The sequence below is a fragment of the Lepisosteus platostomus genome, chromosome 7 (genome assembly GCF_059453375.1).
Source record: "Lepisosteus platostomus isolate fLepPlt1 chromosome 7, fLepPlt1.hap1, whole genome shotgun sequence".
NCBI lineage: Eukaryota > Metazoa > Chordata > Actinopteri > Semionotiformes > Lepisosteidae > Lepisosteus > Lepisosteus platostomus.
In genome coordinates, this window is record NC_142617.1 from 29,737,830 (window position 1) to 29,764,094 (window position 26,265).

The 26,265-nt window shown below is 36.4% G+C and overlaps 1 protein-coding gene and 1 long non-coding RNA gene across 8 annotated transcripts in view; one reads left to right on the forward strand and one right to left on the reverse strand.

Moving 5' to 3' along the window:
- LOC148658504 (uncharacterized) overlaps positions 1–26,265 on the reverse strand; it is a 340,797-nt gene that overhangs the window by 88,988 nt on the left and 225,544 nt on the right. The window lies entirely within an intron of this gene.
- The window catches only part of tulp1a (TUB like protein 1a), a 53,660-nt gene that overhangs the window by 5,446 nt on the left and 21,949 nt on the right, over positions 1–26,265 (forward strand). For 3 of the 7 annotated variants that reach the window (XM_088639782.1, XM_088639780.1, XM_088639784.1), the window contains 4 exons: positions 12,506–12,650; positions 13,940–14,023; positions 20,126–20,260; positions 23,468–23,581. In XM_088639782.1, the coding sequence (XP_088495908.1) occupies positions 12,506–12,650; positions 13,940–14,023; positions 20,126–20,260; positions 23,468–23,581 (478 nt within the window). Of the gene's footprint in view, positions 1–11,906; positions 11,997–12,505; positions 12,651–13,175; positions 13,271–13,939; positions 14,024–20,125; positions 20,261–23,467; positions 23,582–26,265 lie in introns of those variants that run through there. The other 4 variants (XM_088639783.1, XM_088639785.1, XM_088639786.1 and 1 more) reach the window with 3 other exon arrangements.

Here is a 26,265-nt window from a genome sequence, read left to right on the forward strand (position 1 = left end):
TTTCTATGCTGATCTCCTAATAGTAACACATATACAATATACAAACTATTTCTTTTAGATATAGATGTTAGTTGTGATGAGTAAACTTGCTTTCTTAAACAGCTAAATCTTACAGAGTAAAACTGCAAGCATAATAGTTTTAGTTAATGAGATAAAAGGCAACTGACGAATTAATACAATATGACTAGTACAAAAGGATTTAGTTTAATAAATGTCATAGAAATTGGACTTAGAAGAGAGTTAATAAAAAAAGTGAGTAAAATTAAAAATGTCACCAAATATGAAGTTGATCATATCATTATAGTTTTTTGGTCAGTTTTAAAATATCAGGAAAACTCCTGACGATTATTTATTCTAATTGAACAACATATATATATATATGAGTTGCAATAACGTTGTTTATTACGGTATATCAGGAGCAGGACAAGAGTGAGTTACAGTCACAAGCATATAGTAAAAACATAAAGTACCAAATTTATTTAATTTTGCATGTATTCATAAAATGATTCAAAGAATGAAATGTACTTAATGTACTAACAGTTGGCTACAACATGAATAGAATGTATGCAATAAAGCCTTTCTGCGTACTGTCCCTGTAGTCCAACCAATGGTCCAAGCAGTTCAAATGTCCCAAAATGGTTCTATGACTGTATTGTTATAATTATTTTGTACAAGGAAACAGCAAAACAAGGGAAGTTCCTAGAGTTAATTGAAGGTCCAACTATTTTATCAGAATCACTTCATGTGAAGAGAATTTTCATGCACCCAATTTTATTTGCCTGTGTTACAATTTAGTAGTTTTGGTCCATGCTTGTGTAAATGGTTAGTTAACACATTTGATTTCAGTTTAATCAATGCTACAACTAGGAAATCTGCTTATATTTCTTTTGAGACAATATGAGGTTCCTAAATTGTATAAATCACGCTACATATGTCTTTATAGTGGCCATATTGTTTTCTATTCAGTTTATTGATATTTGTGCAGCCTCTTTCTCCTTAAAGTTGTACAGTAGCTCCTTTGGAAAATTTCATCCATTTTGAAACCATATTATCAAATACAGGGTTCCAGACTTTTGAAAACTTGCTGATACTGTATATTTCTTAAACTGTTTACAAAATTAATTGACAAGACTAGCATTTTTGTTAGTCTTTCATTCTTTCCCAGAGGACTTTTTTCCATTAAATTGTAAAAGATTTTTTCAAGCTCAATCCCATAAAAAATATTCCAAGACTGAGTTTATGTCTTGAAGTTGTTTCATAACTTAACACCCAATACTTTAAAACCCTAACTAAAATATTTAACAGTTCAGAGTGTATGTGTGATTTTGTCATTTGCCCACTATAACTAGAGATTTAAGAGATTTTGTGATTTAAATTGCTGTAAATTCTTTCACCATGTTACAGCTATCTACAGGTTTCAACCACACTAACCTGGTTATGACTTTCTGATTATGGTATATACAGTAAAAAATAATGTTAATTTTAATGTTAATTTTCAGGAAACTTAGATTTGCTGGACATGTTGTTTAATGTTGTAAGTTGACTTATAAGTGTGATCAAGTTGCATGTTCCTTCACTTGAGGTTGATTGTTGTAAAGAAATCCAAATATAATTATATAATTACAGGTTTGTAATAATTGAAATAGCATTTAATGCTTATTTACTACATTTGTCTTGTGGTTTACAGATTGTATATGAAAAAGATTTGCAAAGCAATTACAAACAATCTCTATAAATGTTTGAAGAGTCTTTGAAATCCATATAATGCTTCCAGTCTGAGCTACAGTATGTAATTAGCTGGCTGTACCTTGTAATTCCAAAGTACATGGAATGCAATAGGCTGGGTACTGAGAGGGTTGTTTGGTCATAGATAGAGCCAGGATCTTCTCAGTTTACTGCAAAATAGAAAATCCCTGAGATCTGCTGGGTGAATGCTGGCTTGTTGTGACGTCAGTGAAAGACAATTCACTCATTTAATTGATGCTAATGCTCCTAAGGTGCTACAGGTGTCATAATGTATGAATTGATAAGTGGACCTAGTAGAAAAGTGTTTGTGTGAGTCTTTATTATGCCTGTGCAAGTACAGGTGGTGAAGGAAGAAGCTGAATTAATAAAAACGTAATGATTCCACATTTTGTCGATATGATAAAGAAAATAATTGAGAACTTTATGAGACAATATTTGAGAAATACTTAACATAGGAGTGCAATGTATATAAGCTGATATAAAAGCACATTTTAAAAGTCTTCTGTTTTGCCACAGTCTATAGAGATGCAATGTGGTTGTCTGTGCCACGGGTTTATCTATTACTGTATATCTATTCCTGAGGAAAGGGAAACAAAAATAGTTTTAAGTTTTTGCATGGTATGTATAGACTGAATATGATTCAGAAATACTGAGCCCAGCACAGCCTTTTATTGATATTTTATGTATTAATTTATTTTAGAGATTTTAATCATATTTTGGTGCATTACATTGAGAATTTGTACTAACACTATACACATTTTTGTTATGTCAGAACACTTTTCGTAACTTTTTTGACTGATATAATGTAAAATTAAATGCATGTGTTTCTCAGTAAAATTTTATTTTTATTTTTTATTTATGTAAATTTGGCAGTTAAAAAGGTCCTATTTATTGTTTCTATATTTTCTTTTTAATTTGAGAAAGAGAACACTCCATTACTTTCGAATTAAAGAAAGCTGGAACTAGGGTGCACTGAAAAATGTGATAACATGCATAACATAAACATAAAATTTTGGAAATTTCCAATTTTATAATATATGAAACCAAGGCAGTATTGTGCCAAACAGCAGTAATGCTCTTGAGATCTTGAATTTTAGCAAATGTTTTTGCTGTATTTAAACACAAAACAGTATTTCAGGTAATATGGATTTTCAAATAACAGACACAATAGAGCATACTTATTTTTTTTTTTAAATAAGTTACAGTTAAAGTTAAAGAAAAGTGCAAAACATTATTTGGTATCCAGTCAATACCATTCATTTCCGCCTGGTATGCCCAGTTGAATTTATACTGTCATCAATCACAATTTTTAAAAACATTTTTTGGGATACATACAGTAAGCCAGAACGAATCAATACACCAACAGTTTAGGTCTGTAGTAAGCAGTGACTGTTTGAGATGGTAATATAAATAGAAAGACAAGATTTACTCTTAATAAGATTAACCATGCCGCCACTAAACCTGAAGTGTTCAAATAGTGAGGAGATCAGAGTGAACTGATCCTTCCTCTTGAGAGCTGTCAAAATCACTAGTTGAAAACTGGGTCTCTTTTTTTCAGACAGTGGTTCCCACCTGTTGGCTTTAATTCCATCCCACCTTCTTAAGAAAGGCCTTACTTGGTCTAAGAAGTTGCTTCAATTGAATATGTGCATTTTGTTTCTATTCACAAATTAGGTCATTTATTCCACTTACAAATTACAATGGTTAAAACTCCAACATGTTTAAGAGTTGGGAAAAACAGTTCAAATTACTCTTATTATTAAGTCAATGAAAGGTTTGAATGTTAGCTGGAAAAATTCAGTGTTTGATTGGGCATTTTTAACAATAGAATATGTATACAGTAAATATTCATTTTTAAGTCCTTCACAAATGCATCAGTACATACTGTATGTTGACAATTATTTGGATTCATTCTGCTAATTGCTGTCCACCTTACCTAAAAAGTTCAGCAGGCATTCAATTATCACCTGCTGGTTTGTTCTTCGTTTGTGTAATGAATTTCTTTATCTTGAGTGATGAGTTCCAACTCAACCATATTTTGGTGTTGTACGATGGAAATGAATATACTGTTAATGGTGATTTTTGATTCAGGAAATATTCAAAATGCTGCTTTCAATTGATTATTTTTCTTTCACCTTTAGTAGTTGGTGTGAAATCTTTTTCTACTTTGAGTTTGGGATGTTCTGCTATGAACAGAACATTTTATAGCAGAATTTGCTGCACATTTCACTGTTCATCTTACAGAACTATATCACAATATATGGTGTTATTTAACATAAGTTCAGGAGGAGGTCAAATTCTAATTTCACACTTATGCTTTCCAACATACTGTATAAACAATTGCCAGCTACTATCAACTCTGTGTGCATTGTTTCTAGCACTCTGTGTTTCAGTCTTATCTTGACTGTTACTAAGACCTTAACTTTATTCTGTTTACCTCCTGTTTACAAGCCAGGACTGAAGTCACATTCCAACCTCTTCTTGAATAAGCAGTTCTTCAACCTCAAATTCTCCACAGAAAACAAGCATTAACTATGCCTCTTATATTCATCAGCTCCTTTCATCTTTATTATAATTAGATGAAACTCTTTAAAATCTGTCAGTTAACAGACATCCAGGAGGAGGTCAAATTCTAATCTCACTCTTAAACTCTTCTATTTAGGTTGCTGTTGTGATCCAGGTTCTACTCTACAGCTTCTATAGAACATTCACATTGGATTTCAGAGACCAAGTAGCCAACTACTATTTAATATTTATATACTGTTATATCCAATGCAAGCCCTGTACTGGAAGGAGCCAGCTGTTTCATGTAGCAGTTTGTGTTTGACTGACTCCTGAGCAGTTCCCCTTTAAATCTTTGCTTGAAAAGTAGTGAATTTCAAGCAAAGTTTTAAAGGGAAACTGCAACACTATTTTTACATTTCAGGGTTATAAAACATCGTCATTGATTAGTTCATTTCAAAACACAGTGAATGCACAAAGTACATGGTAATGTGTAAAACCTCCAATTAACATCACAAAATAGACAAACCTGCATAGCATGTATTGCCGTCATTGTCTGCATTTCAGACCGAGGCAACAAAACATCCGGAAATATGAAACGGCCCTGTTATTTTATGAAACTAACACATTAACAACGTTTTTTTTATTTAAGATACTTCATGTAGACTGCCGATTTGAATTAACACAATTGAATTGAATTCAACATAGACTTCAAGACAGTTTTGCTAACAAATACTACTTACTTGTTAACTCTGCATGCAGATCACATTGGAACATTTCTGGAGTGAAATGTCTGCAGCACAATCTATATTTATACATCACTCATGAATCTTGTCCAGAAACTTGTCGATTAGACCAACATCAGTGCTTTTGTTTATTACCCACCTCTTAGCTTGTTGAATATCCCTCAAAAAGCAAGTAGTTTGACCCTGATCTGATCCTCTGTTTTTTGTGTGATGACTATGTTCTGCACAGCCAAAGGCTTGTCAATGAGGCATTGGCTAAAATACATACTGTATGTGAGTTGAGAAAGCCAAAAAAGGATTAATGTCATTTGGAGATTAAGTTTTGAGCAAGCAGGGCAGATGTTATATTACAATTCTCACAAACTCGCTGTTGCCCATGGTGAGACAAAATTTGCAAACAAAATTTATTTTGTTACCAAGATTTAATAACCAGTCTGAGAAATTGGGACTGCAGTTCTCCTTTAACCATGATGACCAATCAGCTTTCAAAACAACTAAGTTTTAATTTATTCTATGAATAAATTTGTAGAATGGTACAAAACAGGAAAAGATTATTAAAATTTTTAAGTCATTGAATATCCCTTTGAGCACAGTAGTTGATAATTAAGAAATGGAAGGTGTATTGTACCAGCCAGATACTGCCTAAATAAAGCTGTCAAATCAAATCGAAGTTTATTTATCAAATGCACAATAATACAGCATGCAGCAGTAGTTGCTGGCAATGAAATGTCTTTTCTGCAAGCTCACAAAAATCACAAAATTAAGGTTATGAAAATAAGGTTACATAATAATAGATATAATAATGTAATAGAAATTGAATAAAACTCAATATGAATAGAGTTGCTATGTGTCCATGGTGTATGCAGTATATTATGTCCAAGTAGTGTAGTATGGTGAATACAATTAACACTGTATGTCCATGTAGCCATTACAGGTGATTTGCTTAAGGAGCTGCAGGTTGGCTGTTTAGCAGTCTCATTGCCTGGAGGTAGAAGCTGTTCTGTAATCTGTTGGACTTTGACCAAATGCTTCGGTCCCATTTACCAGACGGTAGGAGAGAAAACAGTTTGTGACTGGGATAACTGGGGTCCTTGAGAATGGACGTGGCCTTCTTAAGACATCTAGCTGAGTAGATATCCTGGATGTTTGGTAGCTCACAGCCGGTAATGAGCTGCGCTGACTTCACCACCCTCTGCAGTATTTTGCGATCCCGGGCAGAGCAGCTCCCATGCCAGGCAGTGATGCAACCAGTCAGGATGCTCTCAATAATGCACCTGTAGAAGTTGGCCTGGATATGTGATGGCATGCCAAATGTCTTTAGCCTACGGAGAAATAATAGGCGCTGCCGTGCTGTTTTGACCACGGTGTTGGTGTAGTGGGTCCAGGTTAAGCCCTCTGAGATGTTAACTCCCAGGAACTTAAAACTGCTGACCCTCTCCACTGCAGTCCCATTGATATAGATAGGTGTATGATCTCCTCCCTGGTGTTTCCTATAGTCCACAATTATCTCCTTAGTCTTACTGATGTTCAGAGAGAGGTTGTCCTCCTGGCACCATGGTGCCAGAGTTTCGACCTCCTCCCTGTACACAGACTCTTCACCATCTGTGATCAGGCCGATGATTATTGTATCGTCCGCAAACTTAATGATGGAGTTTGAGTTATGCCTGCTGACACAATCATGCGTAAATAAGGAGTAGGCGACAGGGCTAAGCACACAGCCTTGGGGGGCTCCAGTGTTTAGAGCCAGTGTAGAGGATATGTTGGTGCCCACCCTCACCACCTGCTGACGTTCCGTCAAGAAGTCCAGGATCCAATTACAGAGGGAGGTGTTCAGTCCCAGGTCCTGGAGCTTGATGACAAGCTTTGAGGGCACTATGGTATTGAATGCTGAGCTGTAATCAACAAACAGCATTCTCAAATATGTTCCTTTCTTATTCAGGTGTGAGAGGGCAGTATGGAGGGCAGTGGCAATAGCATTTCCTGTTGACCTGTTCTGGTGATACGCAAATTGCAGTGGGTCTAGGGTGTCAGGCAGTGAGGAGGTGATGTATGCTTTGACCAACCGCTCGAAGCACTTCATGATAACTGATGTGAGTGCAACAGGGCGGTAGTCATTCAGGCAATGGTGGACAATGGTGGTTATCTTAAAGCAGGAGGGAACTATAGACTGAGCTAGAGAGAGAGTGAATATGTCCAAGAAGACATGTACCAGCTGGGCTACGCATGCCTTCAGAACTCGGCCAGGGATAGCATCAGGGCCAGGAGCCTTGCGAGGATTGGTCTTTTTAAAAACTTTACACACATCCGCTCTGGATATGACCGGTGGGTTTCCGTCTTAGATTTCTGGAATCTTCCTGACTGGATCTGCGTTACTGACCTCAAACTGAGCGTAGAATGAATTTAGCTCATCAGGAAGAGAGGCAGACTCTTGTGCGATACAGCTGGGTTGCGTTTTGTAGTCTGTAATGGTGCACATACCACTTCATGTTCCATGTGTTGCAACCGTGATGATATGACTCTAATTTTACTCTGTAGTTGTATTTAGCTATTTTGATAGCTTTCCTGAGGTCGTATCTCGATTTTTTGCATTTATCCTTATCGCCAGAATTGAAAGCAGCAGTCCTAGCTTTAAGTTTGGCACGTATCTCGACATTTACCCACAGTTTCTGATCTGGATATGTGGTGTCCATCCAAACTGAGAGGTTATGCAAGGATGTCATCTTAAGGTCAAAGCTTCAACGTTCAATGATTCAATTATTCAATGAAGGAAAATGAATGTCCCTGAGTTTACAATGTCCTGATCACTGCAAAAAGTCAGCCTGTATGAAAAGGGAAAATAATAATTAATGCTCTACAGGAATTTAAATGAAACTGCCAACATGTAACAAAGGTTTTGTGATCACACAAAACAAAATTGAATCATTTTGGTCTAAATTAAAAATTGTACATCTAGTGCAAACCCATCACAGTACATCACTGAGTAAAAGCCATCCCTACTGGTGTTGTGGTAGCAGTATTATGTTATGAGGATGCTTCTCATTAACACAAAACTGAGTGGAAATGTGTATGGAGCAACGTACAGGCAAATAAAGAAGAAAATCCTTCAGTCTGCTCAAGACCTAAAACTGGGCCAAAATTTCACTGTTCCATAGAACAAACACTTCATTACGTAAGCTTTACTTGTGGTTTAACAAGAATAAAGCGAATCTCCTTTAGTCACAGTCAAAGTACTGATTTGAACCCAATAAAATATCTATGGCAAGATTTGTAAATTGTTGTTTGTCAATGATAACCAATCAACTGTTAGATCCACCTACTTCTCTCACATCATTGAAAATCACCAAAACAATCCCAGACATCTTTTCTCCACCATCAACAGACTGCTCAAGCCAAACTGCCCCACCACATAACCTGCCTCATCACAACTTTGCAACACATTCTTAGATTTCTTTAGTTCTAAGATTGACAACATCCGGCATCACATTCTCTCCACTACGGATATAATTTCCACACCTCCTCCCTCCTCATCCAACTTCTCTGGTTCCCGTCTCTCCAGCTTCTCTCTTCTTGACTCAGCATCCCTAAACAAACTAGTTACGCGCATGAAACCCACCACATCTATTTTAGATCCCATTCCCACCACTTTATTCCAGTCCTGTTTCTCTTCTCTCTGTCCCATTGTCCTCAATATAATACATGAATCCTTGAGCACCGGCATTGTACCAACGGTCCTCAAAACTGCTGCTATTACCCCAGTGCCAAAGAAGCCTAACATGGCTCTCGACAATCTTAACAACTTTCGCCCCATCTCCAACTTACCCTTTCTCTCTAAAATTCTAGAACGTGCTGTCACACTTCAGTTACATAACCACCTCATGACAAACAACCTTTTCGAACCCCTCCAATCTGGCTTCCGTCAACTTCACAGCACAGAAACCGCCCTAGTCAAAGTCACCAACGATCTCCTAATAGCTTCTGATTCTGGTTCTCTTTCCATACTCATCCTTCTTGATCTCAGTGCTGCCTTTGACACTGTTGACCATAACATCTTGCTTTCTCGTCTCGAGACTGTGTTTGGAGTCTCTGACACTGCCCTCAAATGGTTTAAGTCTTACCTCACTGATCGCTGTCACTTTGTCTCTCTCAATGGGTACAGGTCTGAAATTGGTCTTGTCAAGTCTGGTGTCCCTCAGGGCTCAATACTGGGCCCCTTGCTCTTCAGCATTTACATGTTCCCACTTGGTCAGCTTTTAAGATCACATGGCCTCAGCTTTCATTTTTACGCTGACGATACTCAAATATACATCCATACCAAACCCGACACTGATGTGGCTGTCTCTATTCTATCTAATTGCATCTCTGACATAAAAATTTGGATGACTCAAAACTTCCTTCATCTTAACTGTGACAAGACTGAAGTCATGCTTATTGGTACCCCCCATCAACTTCGTAAAGCCAGTCCTGTAACCCTGTCTGTAGTTGGCTCTGTACTTGAGCTCCAATCAAAATTGAAAAACCTTGGGGTTATATTCGATTCTGGCTTAACATTCGACCCACATGTACAGCATACTGTCAAAACATCTTTTTTTCACCTTAGAAATATCGCAAGACTACGCCCTATGCTATCATTAACTGTGGCTGAAAAGCTGATCAACATATTTGTATTCTCTCGAATTGACTACTGCAATGCTCTGCTCCCTGGGGTATCTAAATCTACTCTGAACAAGCTGCAGTATGTCCAAAATTCAGCAGCCAGAATCCTGACCAGATCTAGTGCAAGTGTTCACATTACTCCTATCCTGGAGTCCTTGCACTGGCTTCCGGTCAAATTCCGCGTAGACTTTAAAATCCTCATGCTCACCTACAAGGCTTTACATGGCTTGGCACCTCAATACCTGTCTGAACTTTTATCGCCCTACTCCCCACCTCGCAACCTCCGCTCTTCAAATTCTGCCCTCCTTACTGTCCCCCAAGCCCGTCTACATTGTATGGGCGACAGGGCCTTCTCCTGCTATGCCCCCAAGCTCTGGAACTCCTTGCCCAAGGATATTAGAGAGTCACCTTCTCTAAACTCCTTCAAATCCAGACTCAAAACCCTCCTTTTCAGAAAAGCCTTTACTTAACTGGTTCCATTCTTCACCCCTCTGCTCTTCTTAATACCATCTTCCACGGTCTCCTCTATTGTTATTGTTGTATTGTTGTAATTATAATTGTGTCCTGTCTTGTGAAATTTTCTTATTTATTGTTGTAGTCTTCTTATTTATTGTTATTGTCATCCTGTAAAGCGCTTTGAGAAGCCACCTTTAAAGGCGCTATATAAAATAAAGTTTATTATTATTATTATTATAACTTGACACAAACTATAGAAGAAAATTGGGTAAAAATTGCACCATTCTGCTGTGAAAGTTTATACTTATCCAAAAACACTCACAGCTGAATATTTTTGCAAGGCACTTTATATATATCCATAGTCTGTTACAACCATGCACCACACCTGTCACTAATTCCTCTTCATTACCTCATTAATTCTACTCATCTGTTCCATTCACCATTTAAACCCTCAGTTCCCACAACACCTTGCTTGGTATTGGAGTCTCTCGTTTAACAGTTTGCTGCTTGCTCAGTTGCACTCACCATGTGTTTTCACTTCCCCTAGTCTTCTGGCCTTTTGACCTTATTCTTTGACTTTTGGATTTCTCTCTTTTTGGATTTGTTTGCTACCTGGACATTGGCACATGCCGTATAGGGTCCTGCTTTAATTATGGTGTTTAGCCTTAACATAGACCTCAAGAGCAGAGGTTGGTTATTTTCACATTTCATTCTATTCAAATATTTATTAATGACATACTGTACATATATTGTCACTTCTCAACCTTTGCTTAACATTCTGATGTGCTCAATGCAGTTTTTGCCAGAACAAAATTGACACATGGAAAATTTTGTTTGTCTTACATTCTAGACTAGGAGGGCAAGTTGCATAAGGAGTTTATGTTGATAATTCACAGAGCCTTTTAGGTTAACTTCTAGAAGTAAGCTGTGTTGATTAAACCTGACATTTTGCTTCCTGTAAGCCCTGTTAATTCTTTGACAAAGAATCCTGCTTATTTGTTCAGTGAAACCTGAAATAGACAAGTGGAGTGTCTGCAGAATGTTTAACTTGACAAAACTGGGAAGATCATTCTAAAATAGTTTTTATTTTTGGTGGCAAATACATTTCTGATCTTTTTGTAGCTTCAGATTTTTTGTTTGTTTTTTTTTGGGGGGGGGGGCATCTGATCTTCCATTTTTTTGTTTTTGTTTTTTTTTTTCCATTTTGTAAAATTGAGTTAGACAATCTTCCAGACATTGATGTTTTTCAGTTTCTTACCTGCATTTTAGTTAGTGTTTTATTGCAGTGTAGTTTAAGAAAAACAAAATGTCATGGGGAAATTATGTGAAAAACACAAATGTATTTAACAGAATAACAAATTGATTTATATTTCACAAATTATTTAAAAATACATTTTGTTTACTATGTGTTTTAAATGAACACATGAATAAATGTAATAAAAAGTGCTAAATGGAAAACTGAATCATATGTTTTTGAAATGTTTTGTCTCTCATTTCAGCAAGAAAACATTACATGAAAACATTCTTAATCATAGACATTAAATTTCATCAAAGAATGTGGTGAAAGCTTTATTTATAACCTCAAAATAGAAAAATAATGGAAATATTTATGTAGATGTTTTGTACATATATGTTAAACATTTCATTTAAAAATAACAAAGTTCACACACATTTGTAATGATTAGATTTACATCAAGCTTAATTTCCAGTTGGGTGCTTTACTATTGTTATTTGTTGCTTGCACATAGATTTTCTATCATTTAAATGTCTGTTATGAAATTTTGACTGCCTTTAATTTGTACTAGAAATGTCATGTTATATTGTTGAATCTTTTTTGTGTGCTTTTCACCCTTTTTCCTTTCTGTTGCTTTCTCTGCCACATGACTCCTGATGGTGAGATGTTTTCATTTTTATCCTCTGTATTTTGTAATGTACATCTCACATTTGTTCTGAGCATTTCTTCACTGTCATTATTGTTCTTGCTTTTAATAACTTTAGATTGATAATCCATTTGATTTTGCATAGATCTGAATTCACAGCAGATTGGATTTAATAATTTCTCTGCTTTTATAGATTAAAAATTCAGTAAAATCTTCAAAAAAATTTCTGGCCAACTGAATTTCAGACCTATTCACATAATGAATGGAACATTCAGAAAAAAATGTGAACAATTATTTCATTTAATCTGGAAATTGGCATGGTCTGCATAACAAAATTCAGATACCAAGGATATCAATGAGAATGGTTTTATGCTAATGAGACCGACTTTTAAAAGAGACTTAAAGAAAAAAGATATTTAAAAGAAAAGAATACCTAGACTCTTGGCCTACGTTTTCACTTGTTGTGAATATTTCCTTCATTAGCTCAGTATTTAATGCTTTCTTTTTGCACTTCTTACACAGGGTGCTCTCTCAAATCAGAAAGCAAAAAAGAAGAGACAGGAGCCTGTCATGGTGCAGTATAATGGCACTGATGCAAAACCCAAGAAAACTAAGTCAAAGAAGAGTGAAGACCTGTCTGGTGGAGAGGAGAGCACCCCAACAAAAAGTAAGGTCTATACTGCACTAACAGTGACAGCATTGAAACAATTAGTACAGATGTATCTCACTGTTGCTTATTGGAAACTATTTGAAAAAAGTCTTTTGTAGTATTTAATTTGAATATGATCTGGCCAAGTACCAAACTTGTTGTATACAACACTTGTTTAAAAAGACAGGGAATTCTCCACAATGTGTTACCACATTTTAAGTAAGTAAGACTGCAAGTAAGACTAGTCTTTAACTTTTTTTTAAATTGTGGAGAATTCCCAATTCAGGATGGCCGTGTGGGCTCTCCAGCTTGATATTCAAGATAACTTTCGATCTATATCAATTCTAGCACTTTAGCAAGAGTTCTTGAAAAGACAGGAATTAAATATTTGTTTCATTAATGGTAGTAATGTAATCCTTTAGAGAAAGGATTGTTCATTGCCAACTATTCTAGTCGATTTAGATCACATTTTACAAAGACTATTTTGTTTCCTTGGGAGAACCTCATCAGAAATGACTAATAATACATGTGGTGTTTCACAGGGATCTATTTTGATTACAAATGCAAGGAGGCAATTTGGTAATTAGTATCTAACTCATCCAAGCATCTCATCTAGCAGTTTCTTGAAAGAAGCCAAGGTATTGCCTTCAACAAAATGTTTTGGAAGTTTTTTTCATGTAATTGCAATCTGTTCTCTTCTTTAAATGCACTATAAATGTACTGTACATGGTTTCCACTTGTGTCCTCTGGTTCGTGTTTCACTATTCTGAAGAATCATTGTCAATCTCAATGCAGTTTCATAATATACTTCAAAACACCTCTATTTGCTCATTCAGTCTTCATTGTTTGCAAGTTCTATACAAACTACACTATATCTTTAGAATGTTTTTGATGGTCTTGACCCATAAAGATTTAGAAATTCCTGATTCCTCTAGCTTTAGTTCCTGAACCTGAATATGCTTTTTGATGTACGGTGCTGAATCTCTCCCTTTTCTTTCTTTTCCAAGACTTTTGAACAGTGTATATCCACTAATGTTACATTAATCTCCATTTTGTTAGCTATGTTTTAGAGTAACATTACTGCCTGATCATAACTGCCTGCTAATTGGGTAACTCCTATCTAATCAAATTTATTTATAAAGTTCAGGAAAATACAGACACGTTCTCCCTCACCTTACTCCTACTCTAGCTTGATTGATTAATGTATTTATGAAGCTAACCTGGTTATACATAAATGTACTGTAGGTTCAATTTGAATGTCAATTCACACCTTATTCTTGTTTTTTCACCTTTGTTGTTCAAATAAGATGGAAAGAAAGTGAAGAAAAAGAAACCAGACAAAGAAACTGAGTCTAAGAAGAAGACAAAAATGGCCCCCAAAAAGAAAAAAGGTGAGATGATTCGTGAGCAAGACAAAGTGGGTACCTAGCCTTGCAAAAGTATTTGGACTCGTGCAAATTTTTTATGTTTTGTCATTTTACACTTTGCGGTCATGGCATGTTAGAAATTAATATTTTTATAGACATAACCTAGTCCAAACATCCATGCATTTTACAACCACTTTATCTAGTACAGGGTCGTGGGGTCGCTAGAGCCTATCCTGGCAAGCAATGAGCACATATCAAGATACATCCTGGGTGGGACACCAGTCCCTCACATGGCACGCACAGTCACACATTCACACCTAGGGCCAATTATCCCAAAAGCCAATTAACCTCCCAATATGCTTTTGGACATAAAAAAAACAGATTAAACCCACATGAACATACAAACTCCACACAGATAGCAGTCAAGGACCAGTATCGAACCCAGGGACCCAGCTTTTAGAGGCAGAAATGCTATTCATTGTGCCCCCATGCCACCATTTACTCCAACAAAGGGATAAAACAAAAAGAAAGAAGTAAATACTTAAGAAATGTGGATGAAAAATGGAAAAGTCATGATTAGTTGGTCTCATCTGTATGAAATAACATTGGTTCACATGAAGTGAGAATAAATACATTTATCTTAGTAAAGTCCTTCAGTCAAGTAGGAATGTTAAGATTCAACCATGAAAATCAAGGCCTTTTCAAAACAACTAATTGATAAAGTTGTATGAAGGTACAGATTAGAAGAAAGGTAAACATGTCAAACACCCTTAATACAGTTATCTATTTGGGCATGGTTAAGTTGATCATTAAGAAGTGGAAGTCACCCAGATACTGTCTAAATCAGGCTGTCCCTCCAAATTAAGCATCCACCTCAATGGTAGCTTTGAAAGATCTGCAATGGCTGAGATGAAAAAAATATCTGAGTCAACAATATCCCAGTCACTCTACAAAGGCTCCCTGTATAACAATCAAAGTCATACATGGTGTTTAAAGTGACAAAGCTTTTAAGTAACATGGCAAGCATGTAGCAAAGGGGTTTGTGATCAAACAAGAAAAAAAATAAATCTTCTGGTAAACATACAAAGTGTTACATCTGGTACAAATCCATCACACTGCATCACCTAGTCTACATCATCCCTACTTTCAAGCATGGTAGCAGTATTAAATTATAGTGGTGCTTCTCATCAGAATGGACTAGGAAGCTTGTCAAGACTGAGGGGAATGTGTGGAGAAAATTAAAGGCAAATTTTATAATATATGCCTCAGTCTACTAAAGACCTATTCAGAAATTTGGTTAGATCATAATGAATGCAAGAGAGACAAATATGTAAAAAGTATTTAGTGAGGCTCGCCTCGCTAAGAGAATGGTGGCCTTTTCTAGGCTGACCAGATCCTCCCTTACTTACTGTGAGGAGTAAGTTAGGGACTTTGTCGCAAGGGTGTGGAATGGAAGGCATGTTGGATGCAAGAATGAGACACAAAAGGAAGTCCTGGGTGCGAGACATACAGTGCCTTCAGAAAATATTCAGACAACTTTTTCCACACTTTGTTGTGTTGTAGACTTATTTCAAAATTGATTGAATTAATTCTTTTTTGCCATCAATCAATACACAACACCTGAAAATGAAAAAGTGAGTTTTTGCAAATTTATTAAAAATAAAAAACTGAAATCTCCCATTTACATAACTGTTCAAGCCCTTTACTATGACACTCCAAATTGAGCTCAGATGCATCTTATTTCTTTTGATCATCTTTGAGATGTCTCTAGAACTTGATTGTAATCCACCTGTGACAAATTCACTTGATTGGACATGATTTAGAAAGGCATACACCTGTCTTTATAAGGTCCCAAAGTTCACAGTGCATGGCGGAGTAAAAATCAAGCCACGAAGTCCAGGAACACTCCGTAGACCTCCGAGAAAGGATGCATAGATCTGGAAAAGGGTATAAAAAAATTGGTAATGCATTGAAGATTCCCAGGAGCACAGTGGCCTCCATCATTGTCAAATGGAAGAAATTTGGAACCACCAAGACTCTTCCTTGGGCTGGCCATCTGGCCAAATTGGGTATTTAGGCAAGAAAGACCTTGGTCAGGGAGGTGACCAAGATCCCAATGGTCACTCTAACAGCGCTTTAGAGGTCCTGTGTAAAGATGGGAGACCCTGCAGGAAGGACAACCATCTCTGCAGCACTCCATCAATCAGGTCTCTATGGTAGAGTGGCTAAACGGAAGCCACTCCTGAGTAAAAGGCATATGACAGCCTGCCTGGAGTTTGCCAAAAGGCACTTAAAGGACTCTGAGAGCATGAGGAAAAAGATTCTCTGGTCTGATGAGACAAAAATTGAACATCATATCTGACGAAAACCAGGTACCACTCATCACCTGGCTAATATCATCACTACGGTGAAGCATGTTGGTGGCAGCATCATGATGTGGGGATACTTCTCAGTGGCAGGGACTGGGAAACTGGTCAGGATTGAGGGAAAGATGAACAGAGCCAAATACAGAGAGGTCCTTGAAGAAAACCTGCTCCAGAGCACACACAACCTTGCAGCTGTAATCACTGCTAAAGGTGGTCCTACAAAGTACTGAATAAAGGGTCTGAATATTTATGTAAATGGGAGATTTCAGTTTATTTTTAATAAATTAGCAAAAATTCCTAAAAATGGGTTTTTACTTTGTAATTTTGGGGTATTGTGTGTCGATTGATAGCAAAAAAAAAAACCAATTAAATCCATTTTGAAATAAGTCTACAACGCAACAAAGTGTGGAAAAAGTGGAGGGGTCTGACTCATTTCTGAAGGCACTGTATACATCGGCAAGTGTGAGATTATGATTTAACTTTTCACCTGAATTTCTATTATAATTTGTTATAATTCCATTTTAGTAGTTTGGTCAGATACTAACAGATGTTAGATAGAAATTAATATATTAATAATATAAAGTATTTGGTGAGGCTCACCTAGTTGAGGGAATAATGTATGTACAAAAACTTCCTGAGGGTGGATGACAGAATTAAGCTCATAATGAACAAAATGCCTTGAATGATTACTTGTACCTGTTTTAAAGTTGTCAGCATTCAGTATTGGGATATGCACAGCATAACTTCTGAACTGAGTACCCTGGAGAGGCATATTAATTTCATAATGTGTAGATGGGAGATGAAATAACTAGGATGGGGGTTAAGGGTTAAGATGATACTTGTATTGTATCAGAAGTGACTGAAAAGAGCAAAACCTCACACTTCTAGGAGGACAAGAGCAAAAAGATGGTAAGAACTTTGTGCTGCAATTGAACTGGGTTGTGGTAAGAAGCAGGAATCAGGTTGAAGCTGCTAATCATCCCAATAGATTTGTATAAATTGAGTAAGTTAGGGACTTTGTCGCAAGGGTGTGGAATGGAAGGCATGTTGGATGCAAGAATGAGACACAAAAGGAAGTCCTGGGTGCGAGACATACAGTGCCTTCAGAAAGTATTCAGACAACTTTTTCCACACTTTGTTGTGTTGTAGACTTATTTCAAAATTGATTGAATTAATTCTTTTTTGCCATCAATCAATACACAACACCTGAAAATGAAAAAGTGAGTTTTTGCAAATTTATTAAAAATAAAAAACTGAAATCTCCCATTTACATAACTGTTCAAGCCCTTTACTATGGCACTCCAAATTGAGCTCAGATGCATCTTATTTCTTTTGATCATCTTTGAGATGTCTCTAGAACTTGATTGTAATCCACCTGTGACAAATTCACTTGATTGGACATGATTTAGAAAGGCATACACCTGTCTTTATAAGGTCCCAAAGTTCACAGTGCATGGCGGAGTAAAAATCAAGCCACGAAGTCCAGGAACACTCCGTAGACCTCCGAGAAAGGATGCATAGATCTGGAAAAGGGTATAAAAAAATTGGTAATGCATTGAAGATTCCCAGGAGCACAGTGGCCTCCATCATTGTCAAATGGAAGAAATTTGGAACCACCAAGACTCTTCCTTGGGCTGGCCATCTGGCCAAATTGGGTATTTAGGCAAGAAAGACCTTGGTCAGGGAGGTGACCAAGATCCCAATGGTCACTCTAACAGCGCTTTAGAGGTCCTGTGTAAAGATGGGAGACCCTGCAGGAAGGACAACCATCTCTGCAGCACTCCATCAATCAGGTCTCTATGGTAGAGTGGCTAAACGGAAGCCACTCCTGAGTAAAAGGCATATGACAGCCCGCCTGGAGTTTGCCAAAAGGCACTTAAAGGACTCTGAGAGCATGAGGAAAAAGATTCTCTGGTCTGATGAGACAAAAATTGAACATCATATCTGACGAAAACCAGGTACCACTCATCACCTGGCTAATATCATCACTACGGTGAAGCATGTTGGTGGCAGCATCATGATGTGGGGATACTTCTCAGTGGCAGGGACTGGGAAACTGGTCAGGATTGAGGGAAAGATGAACAGAGCCAAATACAGAGAGGTCCTTGAAGAAAACCTGCTCCAGAGCACACACAACCTTGCAGCTGTAATCACTGCTAAAGGTGGTCCTACAAAGTACTGAATAAAGGGTCTGAATATTTATGTAAATGGGAGATTTCAGTTTATTTTTAATAAATTAGCAAAAATTCCTAAAAATGGGTTTTTACTTTGTAATTTTGGGGTATTGTGTGTCGATTGATAGCAAAAAAAAAAACCAATTAAATCCATTTTGAAATAAGTCTACAACGCAACAAAGTGTGGAAAAAGTGGAGGGGTCTGACTCATTTCTGAAGGCACTGTATACATCGGCAAGTGTGAGATTATGATTTAACTTTTCACCTGAATTTCTATTATAATTTGTTATAATTCCATTTTAGTAGTTTGGTCAGATACTAACAGATGTTAGATAGAAATTAATATATTAATAATATAAAGTATTTGGTGAGGCTCACCTAGTTGAGGGAATAATGTATGTACAAAAACTTCCTGAGGGTGGATGACAGAATTAAGCTCATAATGAACAAAATGCCTTGAATGATTACTTGTACCTGTTTTAAAGTTGTCAGCATTCAGTATTGGGATATGCACAGCATAACTTCTGAACTGAGTACCCTGGAGAGGCATATTAATTTCATAATGTGTAGATGGGAGATGAAATAACTAGGATGGGGGTTAAGGGTTAAGATGATACTTGTATTGTATCAGAAGTGACTGAAAAGAGCAAAACCTCACACTTCTAGGAGGACAAGAGCAAAAAGATGGTAAGAACTTTGTGCTGCAATTGAACTGGGTTGTGGTAAGAAGCAGGAATCAGGTTGAAGCTGCTAATCATCCCAATAGATTTGTATAAATTGAAAATGTTCTTTCTGAACTGGGAACTCAATTTGGGTGGGGCACATGATGGAGTTAATATTTTTAATGTCCTAAAAGGGTATCAAAATTGACATAACTTTAATATAATTTAATTCTAAGTGAAATAATAAGCCTTGTCTCTGCCTGGTTGATCTGGGACTGCAAGGAGAAGTGGCATCAAAAGAGGTGGGAAAAGAGGAAAGCAGGTGCAAGGAGCTGACTGTTGTTTGCAGAAAGGATGAGTCTGGAAAGCTACTTTATCAAGCTGGCAAGTTAACTCATCCCATCCTAGTTTGTATGGTCGGATCTCTGAAACCTGCCATGCTAGGAAAGGTGGATAACATACAGAGGCTGAAACTGAGCCGGGCAAGCTGCAGTGGAGAAGTGCACTTTATCAGCACCGAGTGCGAGTCATTTGTCTCTGAATGCTGTACATGCCAAAATGCAAAACAGATATACGAAAGGAAGTCCCAGGTGGAAGTAGGCGATATATGTAGGCAAGTGGAAGTTTTGGTTTAGATTAGGATCTAACCTTCCTCCCAATTTTCTATTAAAACTTGTGATATAATTAAATAAACTGCAACAGAAACTTAAGTGTCACTGGGACAATGACCTAAAGCACAAAACCAAATCTACACTGGACTAGCTTAATAAGAAAAAGTGAATTTCCATAATCCAAAACAGATAGGCTTTCATATCAGGGAAGGTGCCAATTAGTGGTTTATTAAAAACTTTCAACCTTTAGGAACCAGTAACCAAACATTACTGCAGTCAAAAGTAATCTTTATCTTGGTTTTCTCTTTATCAGGTTCAGATGATGAGGAAGATGAGGAGGATGCAGATGAAGCTCCTGAAGAAGCCCCCTCAAAAAGGACAAAGAAAAAAACAAAAGACATTGCCAATGCATCTGGAGAAAGCAAGGACAAGAAAGCTAGAGCCAAAGGTTAGAATCCTCCTTCTTCATTGTCTATCAGAACCTCACTTATGAGAGAAGAACTGATTTGCACTGGTTTATAAATTATTACTGGCTTTTACTTATGGCATCACAAAAGCTCAAAACAAAAGTGATTCATTTATATTTTCTATAATGAATGTAATTGTCTTTTTCCTCAGAAATTTAAATAGTTGCTTTATGACCTTTAATCTTAATCTTTTCTAATCTTAGAAGTAATAGCACAGGCAAACTTTCAAGCAAAATCAATTTGTTTCTGTAAGTGATGTTACCAGACCAGTAAATGGTACAGTTCCCATTCGATAAGAAATTCCAAACCAGTACACCACTATGGTGACTCCAAACACTGCTTAAGGAGATTCCGTCCTTTAGACTGAAACATGAAATGAGGTTTCTGACTACTAGTGACCATTAAAGATCATATGACTCTATTTGTGAAGATGTAACCTTAAATTCTTCTATGGGCTTGCACAATCTAGACTTTCTAAATATCTCTCTTAATTCAATTGGTAAAAAAATGGATATATCCACCTAATTTACCATGTAGGGATGATGGTGCAAAATGGATACTATGCATCGCTTAGGCCACCTGGTACCAGGTACTAAATTGTCGGCAGTCTGTAAGACTCTGTAAGCAGCGTACCAGTTGGCCGCAGCTTCGGTGTTTCACGTTTCTATGAGTGGTCATTTTGTGAGTTTTTTGTAACACGATCGCAATTGAGAGGTTTTAAATATGAATAAAAAACATGAAGGAGCCTAGTTCTAGAGTGAAACAGAAATGCAAATAGAGAAAGTATGACGACAGGTTCTTGAATTTCGGTTTCACGTGGACAATTGTGGACACTGAAAAATGTCCTCAGTGTGTTGTCTACCTTAAAGTATTGGATGCTGAGAGCATGCTTCCCAATAAATTGAAATGTCATTTGGAAACTGTTCACAGCAATTTGATATGTAAGCCTTGTGAGTATTTTTCGCGCAAGTTAAATGAATGAACAGAAAGCTGCTTTTTGTAACCAAATTACAGTCCGAAGCAAAGTTCTTCTTTCATACAAAGTTGCATACCGAGTGGCACAATGCAAAAAACCTCATACTATTGGAGTACCAAGAGTAAGCAACAGAGTTCTGTGAATTCTCCCTCCCTTTGCAATTCCCTGCCTTTGTGAGGCTGGGTTTTCAGCACTTGCGGTTATCAAATCCAAGTTCAGATCAAGAGTCAATGTGGAGAAGGAGATGCACGTTGGCATTTCGAAAATACTACCCAGTATTTTTGGTGAATTATGTTAACATAATTTATTAAACAAGCCCACCTACCCATTAAGAGGCACAAACAAAAAGACATTGTATTTCTCCCCCTTTTTAAAAAAACATTTATGTTAAATTTGTACTTTTTCTAAGTCATATTATTTGCATTTTACAAAGATGTTGACTATTTTTTTAATTTTTTCAAATTGTTTTCACATTCAAATAATAAAATGTGTTTTTACTATTTTGATCAAGCTTTTTGGTTTTGATAAAAATTGGATCAACATTGTTTGTATTTGACCCATCATTTCCTTTTCAAATTTATAATCTTTTGTAAAATATCGCACTGCCATAGAACGTATTTTTGACATATGGGAGGCATGTGGAAAATTGACAGATCAAGTGAGGCATGGACCCAAAAAGTTTGGGAAAGCCCTGCTTTACCAATTTGATTCACCAGTTAGAGTGTGTTCACTGTGAGGGAACCTGTGCCAAAATGAGTGGATTGAAGAAGCAGAAAGTTGACAGTAAATGCAGAGTGTTCAACAAAGAATGGACTGCAAAATACTTTTTCACATAGGTTGGAACAAAGGCTATATGTTTAATTTGTAAGGAAAGTCTCAAAGAATATGATCTCAGTTGGCATTATTCTACCAAACATGCTATCTACAGTATGCTAGCAATCTGACACGTGAAGAGTGGGATAATAGAGCTTCCAAACTAGCCGCTAGTTTACAGGCTCAGCAAAATGTATTTTTCCGCCCTTCTACTATCCAAGAGGCCAGCTCAAAGGCAAGCTACCTGCCTGCATATAAAATTGCTAAACAAAGCAAGCCACTCTCTGAAAGGGAGATTTTGAATAAGTGTATGATAGAAACTGCAGATATTCTTTGTCCAGAAAGTAAGAGAAAATTTGAGAAAATAAGTTTATCACGCAGAACAGTTACCCGTTGGGTCGAGGTAATGGCATGCGAGTTAAACATCAAGTTTTATTCAATTATCATTAACCTTGAACTAATAAGCCTATGTTGGATTTTAAACTTATATAGGGCATAGGCTATCTGTAACAGCAGCCTGAAGTGGCCCGCTATACAGTTTAAAAATTTTATGTGGCCCTTGGGACAAAAAAGTTTGCCCACCCCTGGCTTAGGCAGTGGATGAAATAGGTCCTCAATGACAAAAATTATGCAAATACATGTATTATTATTTGAAACTGGTGTGCAGGAAAGAAACAAATGCTGTACATATATAATTTTAAGAAGCTTTGTGTTTGGAAAATTAGGTAATTCTTTAAAATTACACTCGTTAAAGGGAAACTGCAGTTTCCAATTTATTAAATCTTGGCAGCAAAATAAATGAATTGTCAGAATTGAATTTGTTGTTTTTTTTAATTCTGAATTTAACATAATCGTGAACTTTGTGAAAGTACTGTATGGTTGCCATGTTGTCAAGAGTTTGCAAGAATTGGGATGTGAAGCGATCTTTCCTGTTCACAAGTCATTGTAATGACTAATATAATACGAAGAATGCGATGTATGAGCGAAAAAAGTACAGGTTTTACATCAGACATTTCACCACTGAAATGTTCCACTGTGATCTGCATGAAGAGTTAACAAGTAAGTAGTATTTGTCGACAAAACCACCTCAAAGTCGAGAGCAATATTTCTATAGGATTGAAAGAGATGTATTCACAAGTCTGCTTGTTTACAATGTAATAGAGCCACTTCACCATACTGCAAATAATCGTTGCAGAATATGGCAATGCGCATACCGGAAAATGTGTACTGTGTACAATTTACTTTTACTGTGGTTTGAAGTGCACTCATTTGATTGTTGGATGCCAATTTCTTCTAAGCCTCGAAATATACATAAAAATAACGTTGAAAGGGTTGAAACTAATTTGTTCCTTCATCTCAATTTAAATGTTCTTTTCATTATTTTCTGTCATCCTTTTAGAAGAAAATAATGACTCAGAAGCCAAAGGAAAAGTGACAAAATCCAAAAAGAAAGAGCCAGCTTCCATGTTCCAGATAAATGGAGAGAAGCCTGAGGAGAAAACCAAGAAAAAGGGTGTGTTGGCTGTTTGTGTTGCTGTTTAACTATGCTCAGCAGTGATTGCCTTACATGCAGATCATATAGTACTTTTAAACCCTGAAAACAATTAAATAATTGTATTAAACCTATTAAGTATCATTCTCTTTTCAGTTGATCAAACTTCATTAATTCTACAAAAATACAATATATTTGTACACTTTCTACCTTCTGTAGTAGTTCTTTAATACTGTGTAATCATTTTACTTTCTACAGTATAATGAATCAAATACAAAAATACTTTTCCTTGACTTACCAAATTTTTTAATTTGTTTCTATACAATAAACGTCCTATTCTGTAATGTAAATTGACTGTCATTCAGCCTGGTCACCAATGAGAAACAACCCAGCTACAGTGCCATGCAAATATTTTCACAATTTGTAATGATGTCCCATTTTGTTGAATTAAAAATGAGGACCACATTATTTAACGATTAAAAAAGCTAAATGTCAGATAAACTGAAAGAAAAATCTAAATAAAATGTGTTGATTCCATAAATAGTAGCACGATTGGCATAATAGTAAGCATTGCTGCCTTGAAGCCCTGAGGCTCTGGGTTCAGTTCACCCTTTTTATTGCTAATGTTTTTTTATACAAATGAAACCTCAAGAGTTTTCTGTCTTAGCCTTAAAGGTAACATTAGGAAACAATTGCATTTTAAAATTAACTAGCATGTCATATTATTTCTTAGCTGTGCCAATACTTTTTAAAACTGAATAATCTAAGTTTCATATTGTATCATTTTTAAATAAAAACCTAAATCAAAAAGACATTTAAAGTTTTATCTGTCCTTTAAACTACAGTATGTATTTACAAAGGGTAGAATGAGCAACTTCCTGCATTAAAGGACCAGTATTATATATTTTTACACAATGTTAATACATAAACATTTATGAAAATTTGATTATTTGTTCATGGGGCACTATTTATGATGTCGAAATTGTTAATAACAGATTTGCAACACAACATTGTAAATGCTACCATATCACAAATAGAGATTTTAGTAAAATTTTAATATTTTTATTCATGGATCATGTGGATCATTCTTGACTTAAATCGAACAAAGCAAAAAGTTACATGTAAATATCTTGACAAACAGACAAATGATGAACATCTACAAATTTTCTTGAGCCAAAAAATAGGAAAAAATGCTTTTTGATATCTTGAATCACAATTACAGACAGAAAGGTCCCCAAAGTGAAAAATAATATATATATATTTTTTCAAAGTGTGATTAGTTTGTATGTACAAAGAAAAATCCTGTTTCAGCAAAAGTGACAGGGAAAATTTTGACTGCCACATCTTTAGTCTGCCCCAAGTAAGAAAAGAAAGCACTGCAATTTCAGCTGTAGAACATGCACAGGAGACAACTATCAGCTACGTCTCCTGTGCATCTTTGGGAAGGATGCAGGAAAGACTGAATTAAGTGATGTAAAGCGTACTAATGAGGAATTCTGTGAATTAGGAGCACAGTTTAAAAATGTGCATAAACTAGGTTAGTGGAACAATGCAGGAGACTTGATGATAAAAGAACTAAGTTAGGCAAGGGAAAAAAGAGAGGACTTACACTTTATAAGGCTAAAGCTAGAATTCAATCTCTCTTAAAAAGTAAGTACAGGAAATTGAAAAGTTAGGACATTAAAGTGTTAAGAATGTGAACTAAAGGTTTAGATGCAGAGATGATAAAATTGAGACGCTTGAGCAGAAAACCATTGAATGCAAGCAGTCAGTACTTCTAAATGAAAAGCAGAAAAGTAGCTTTGACAAGGACAAGGTACAACTAGAGAAGAATAATGACGAAATACAGGAACAATAGGAAAAACAGATAAAGCAAAAAATGAAACAAAACTTTGTATTACAAAAGGAAATTCTTTTTAGAGTATTTCTCTCTTTTTAGAGATTTAGAGTATTGCACCAGAATGAGCAGGTGCATTTCTGTCAGGGGGCATATGAAGGTTTGAAAATAGAGAGATAGGATAGTGAGTCAGAAGATTAGCTGATATGAAAAAGGAAAGTATAACAATGCTGTCAGAGGCATATATTAACTTAGAAAGTTTTAGTAGACTCCTCCCTGTCTCACCAATGTACAGGAATTTTCTGCAAGAGATGCAGTAAATTAAGTTATTGGAAATACAATGTCATCTGGGTGATCCAGAATTGTCCAGAGGAGTCTTGAATGTGCATGGTATTGGATACAGTATATGTATTTACAGGTGATGTAGCAGGTTCTGTGGCAGGGGAAAGTGCTTGGTGTGGATTACTGTGGGAAGTCATGGAAACTGTGAACAAGAAAATTGTGTGGATTAGGTGGTCAGTAATATGAGATGATAGGGCAGGAAAGAGGGTACCAGTTGGGGTGTCATCCTGTAAGATGAGGACATTTATGGTCCTGGGAAAAGAAATAGCACTAGCACTAAATAGAAAGGTTGTTAGGGTGAGTGTGATCGTGAGTCTGAGAGTTCCTATTTGGGTTGATAGTCTAAGGGCTTTTTTGGCTCGGAAGAGGGCCCTGTCAATAATATGGGTAGGGTATCCTCTGTTAATGAAAAAAGAGTGCATTTTGACGGTTTGGTTATGGAAGTCCGTGTCATCACTGCATAGTCATCAGAGCCTGAAGAACTGTGAAAAGGGGTGAATGTTTTAAGTATGTCTGGGGTGGAAAG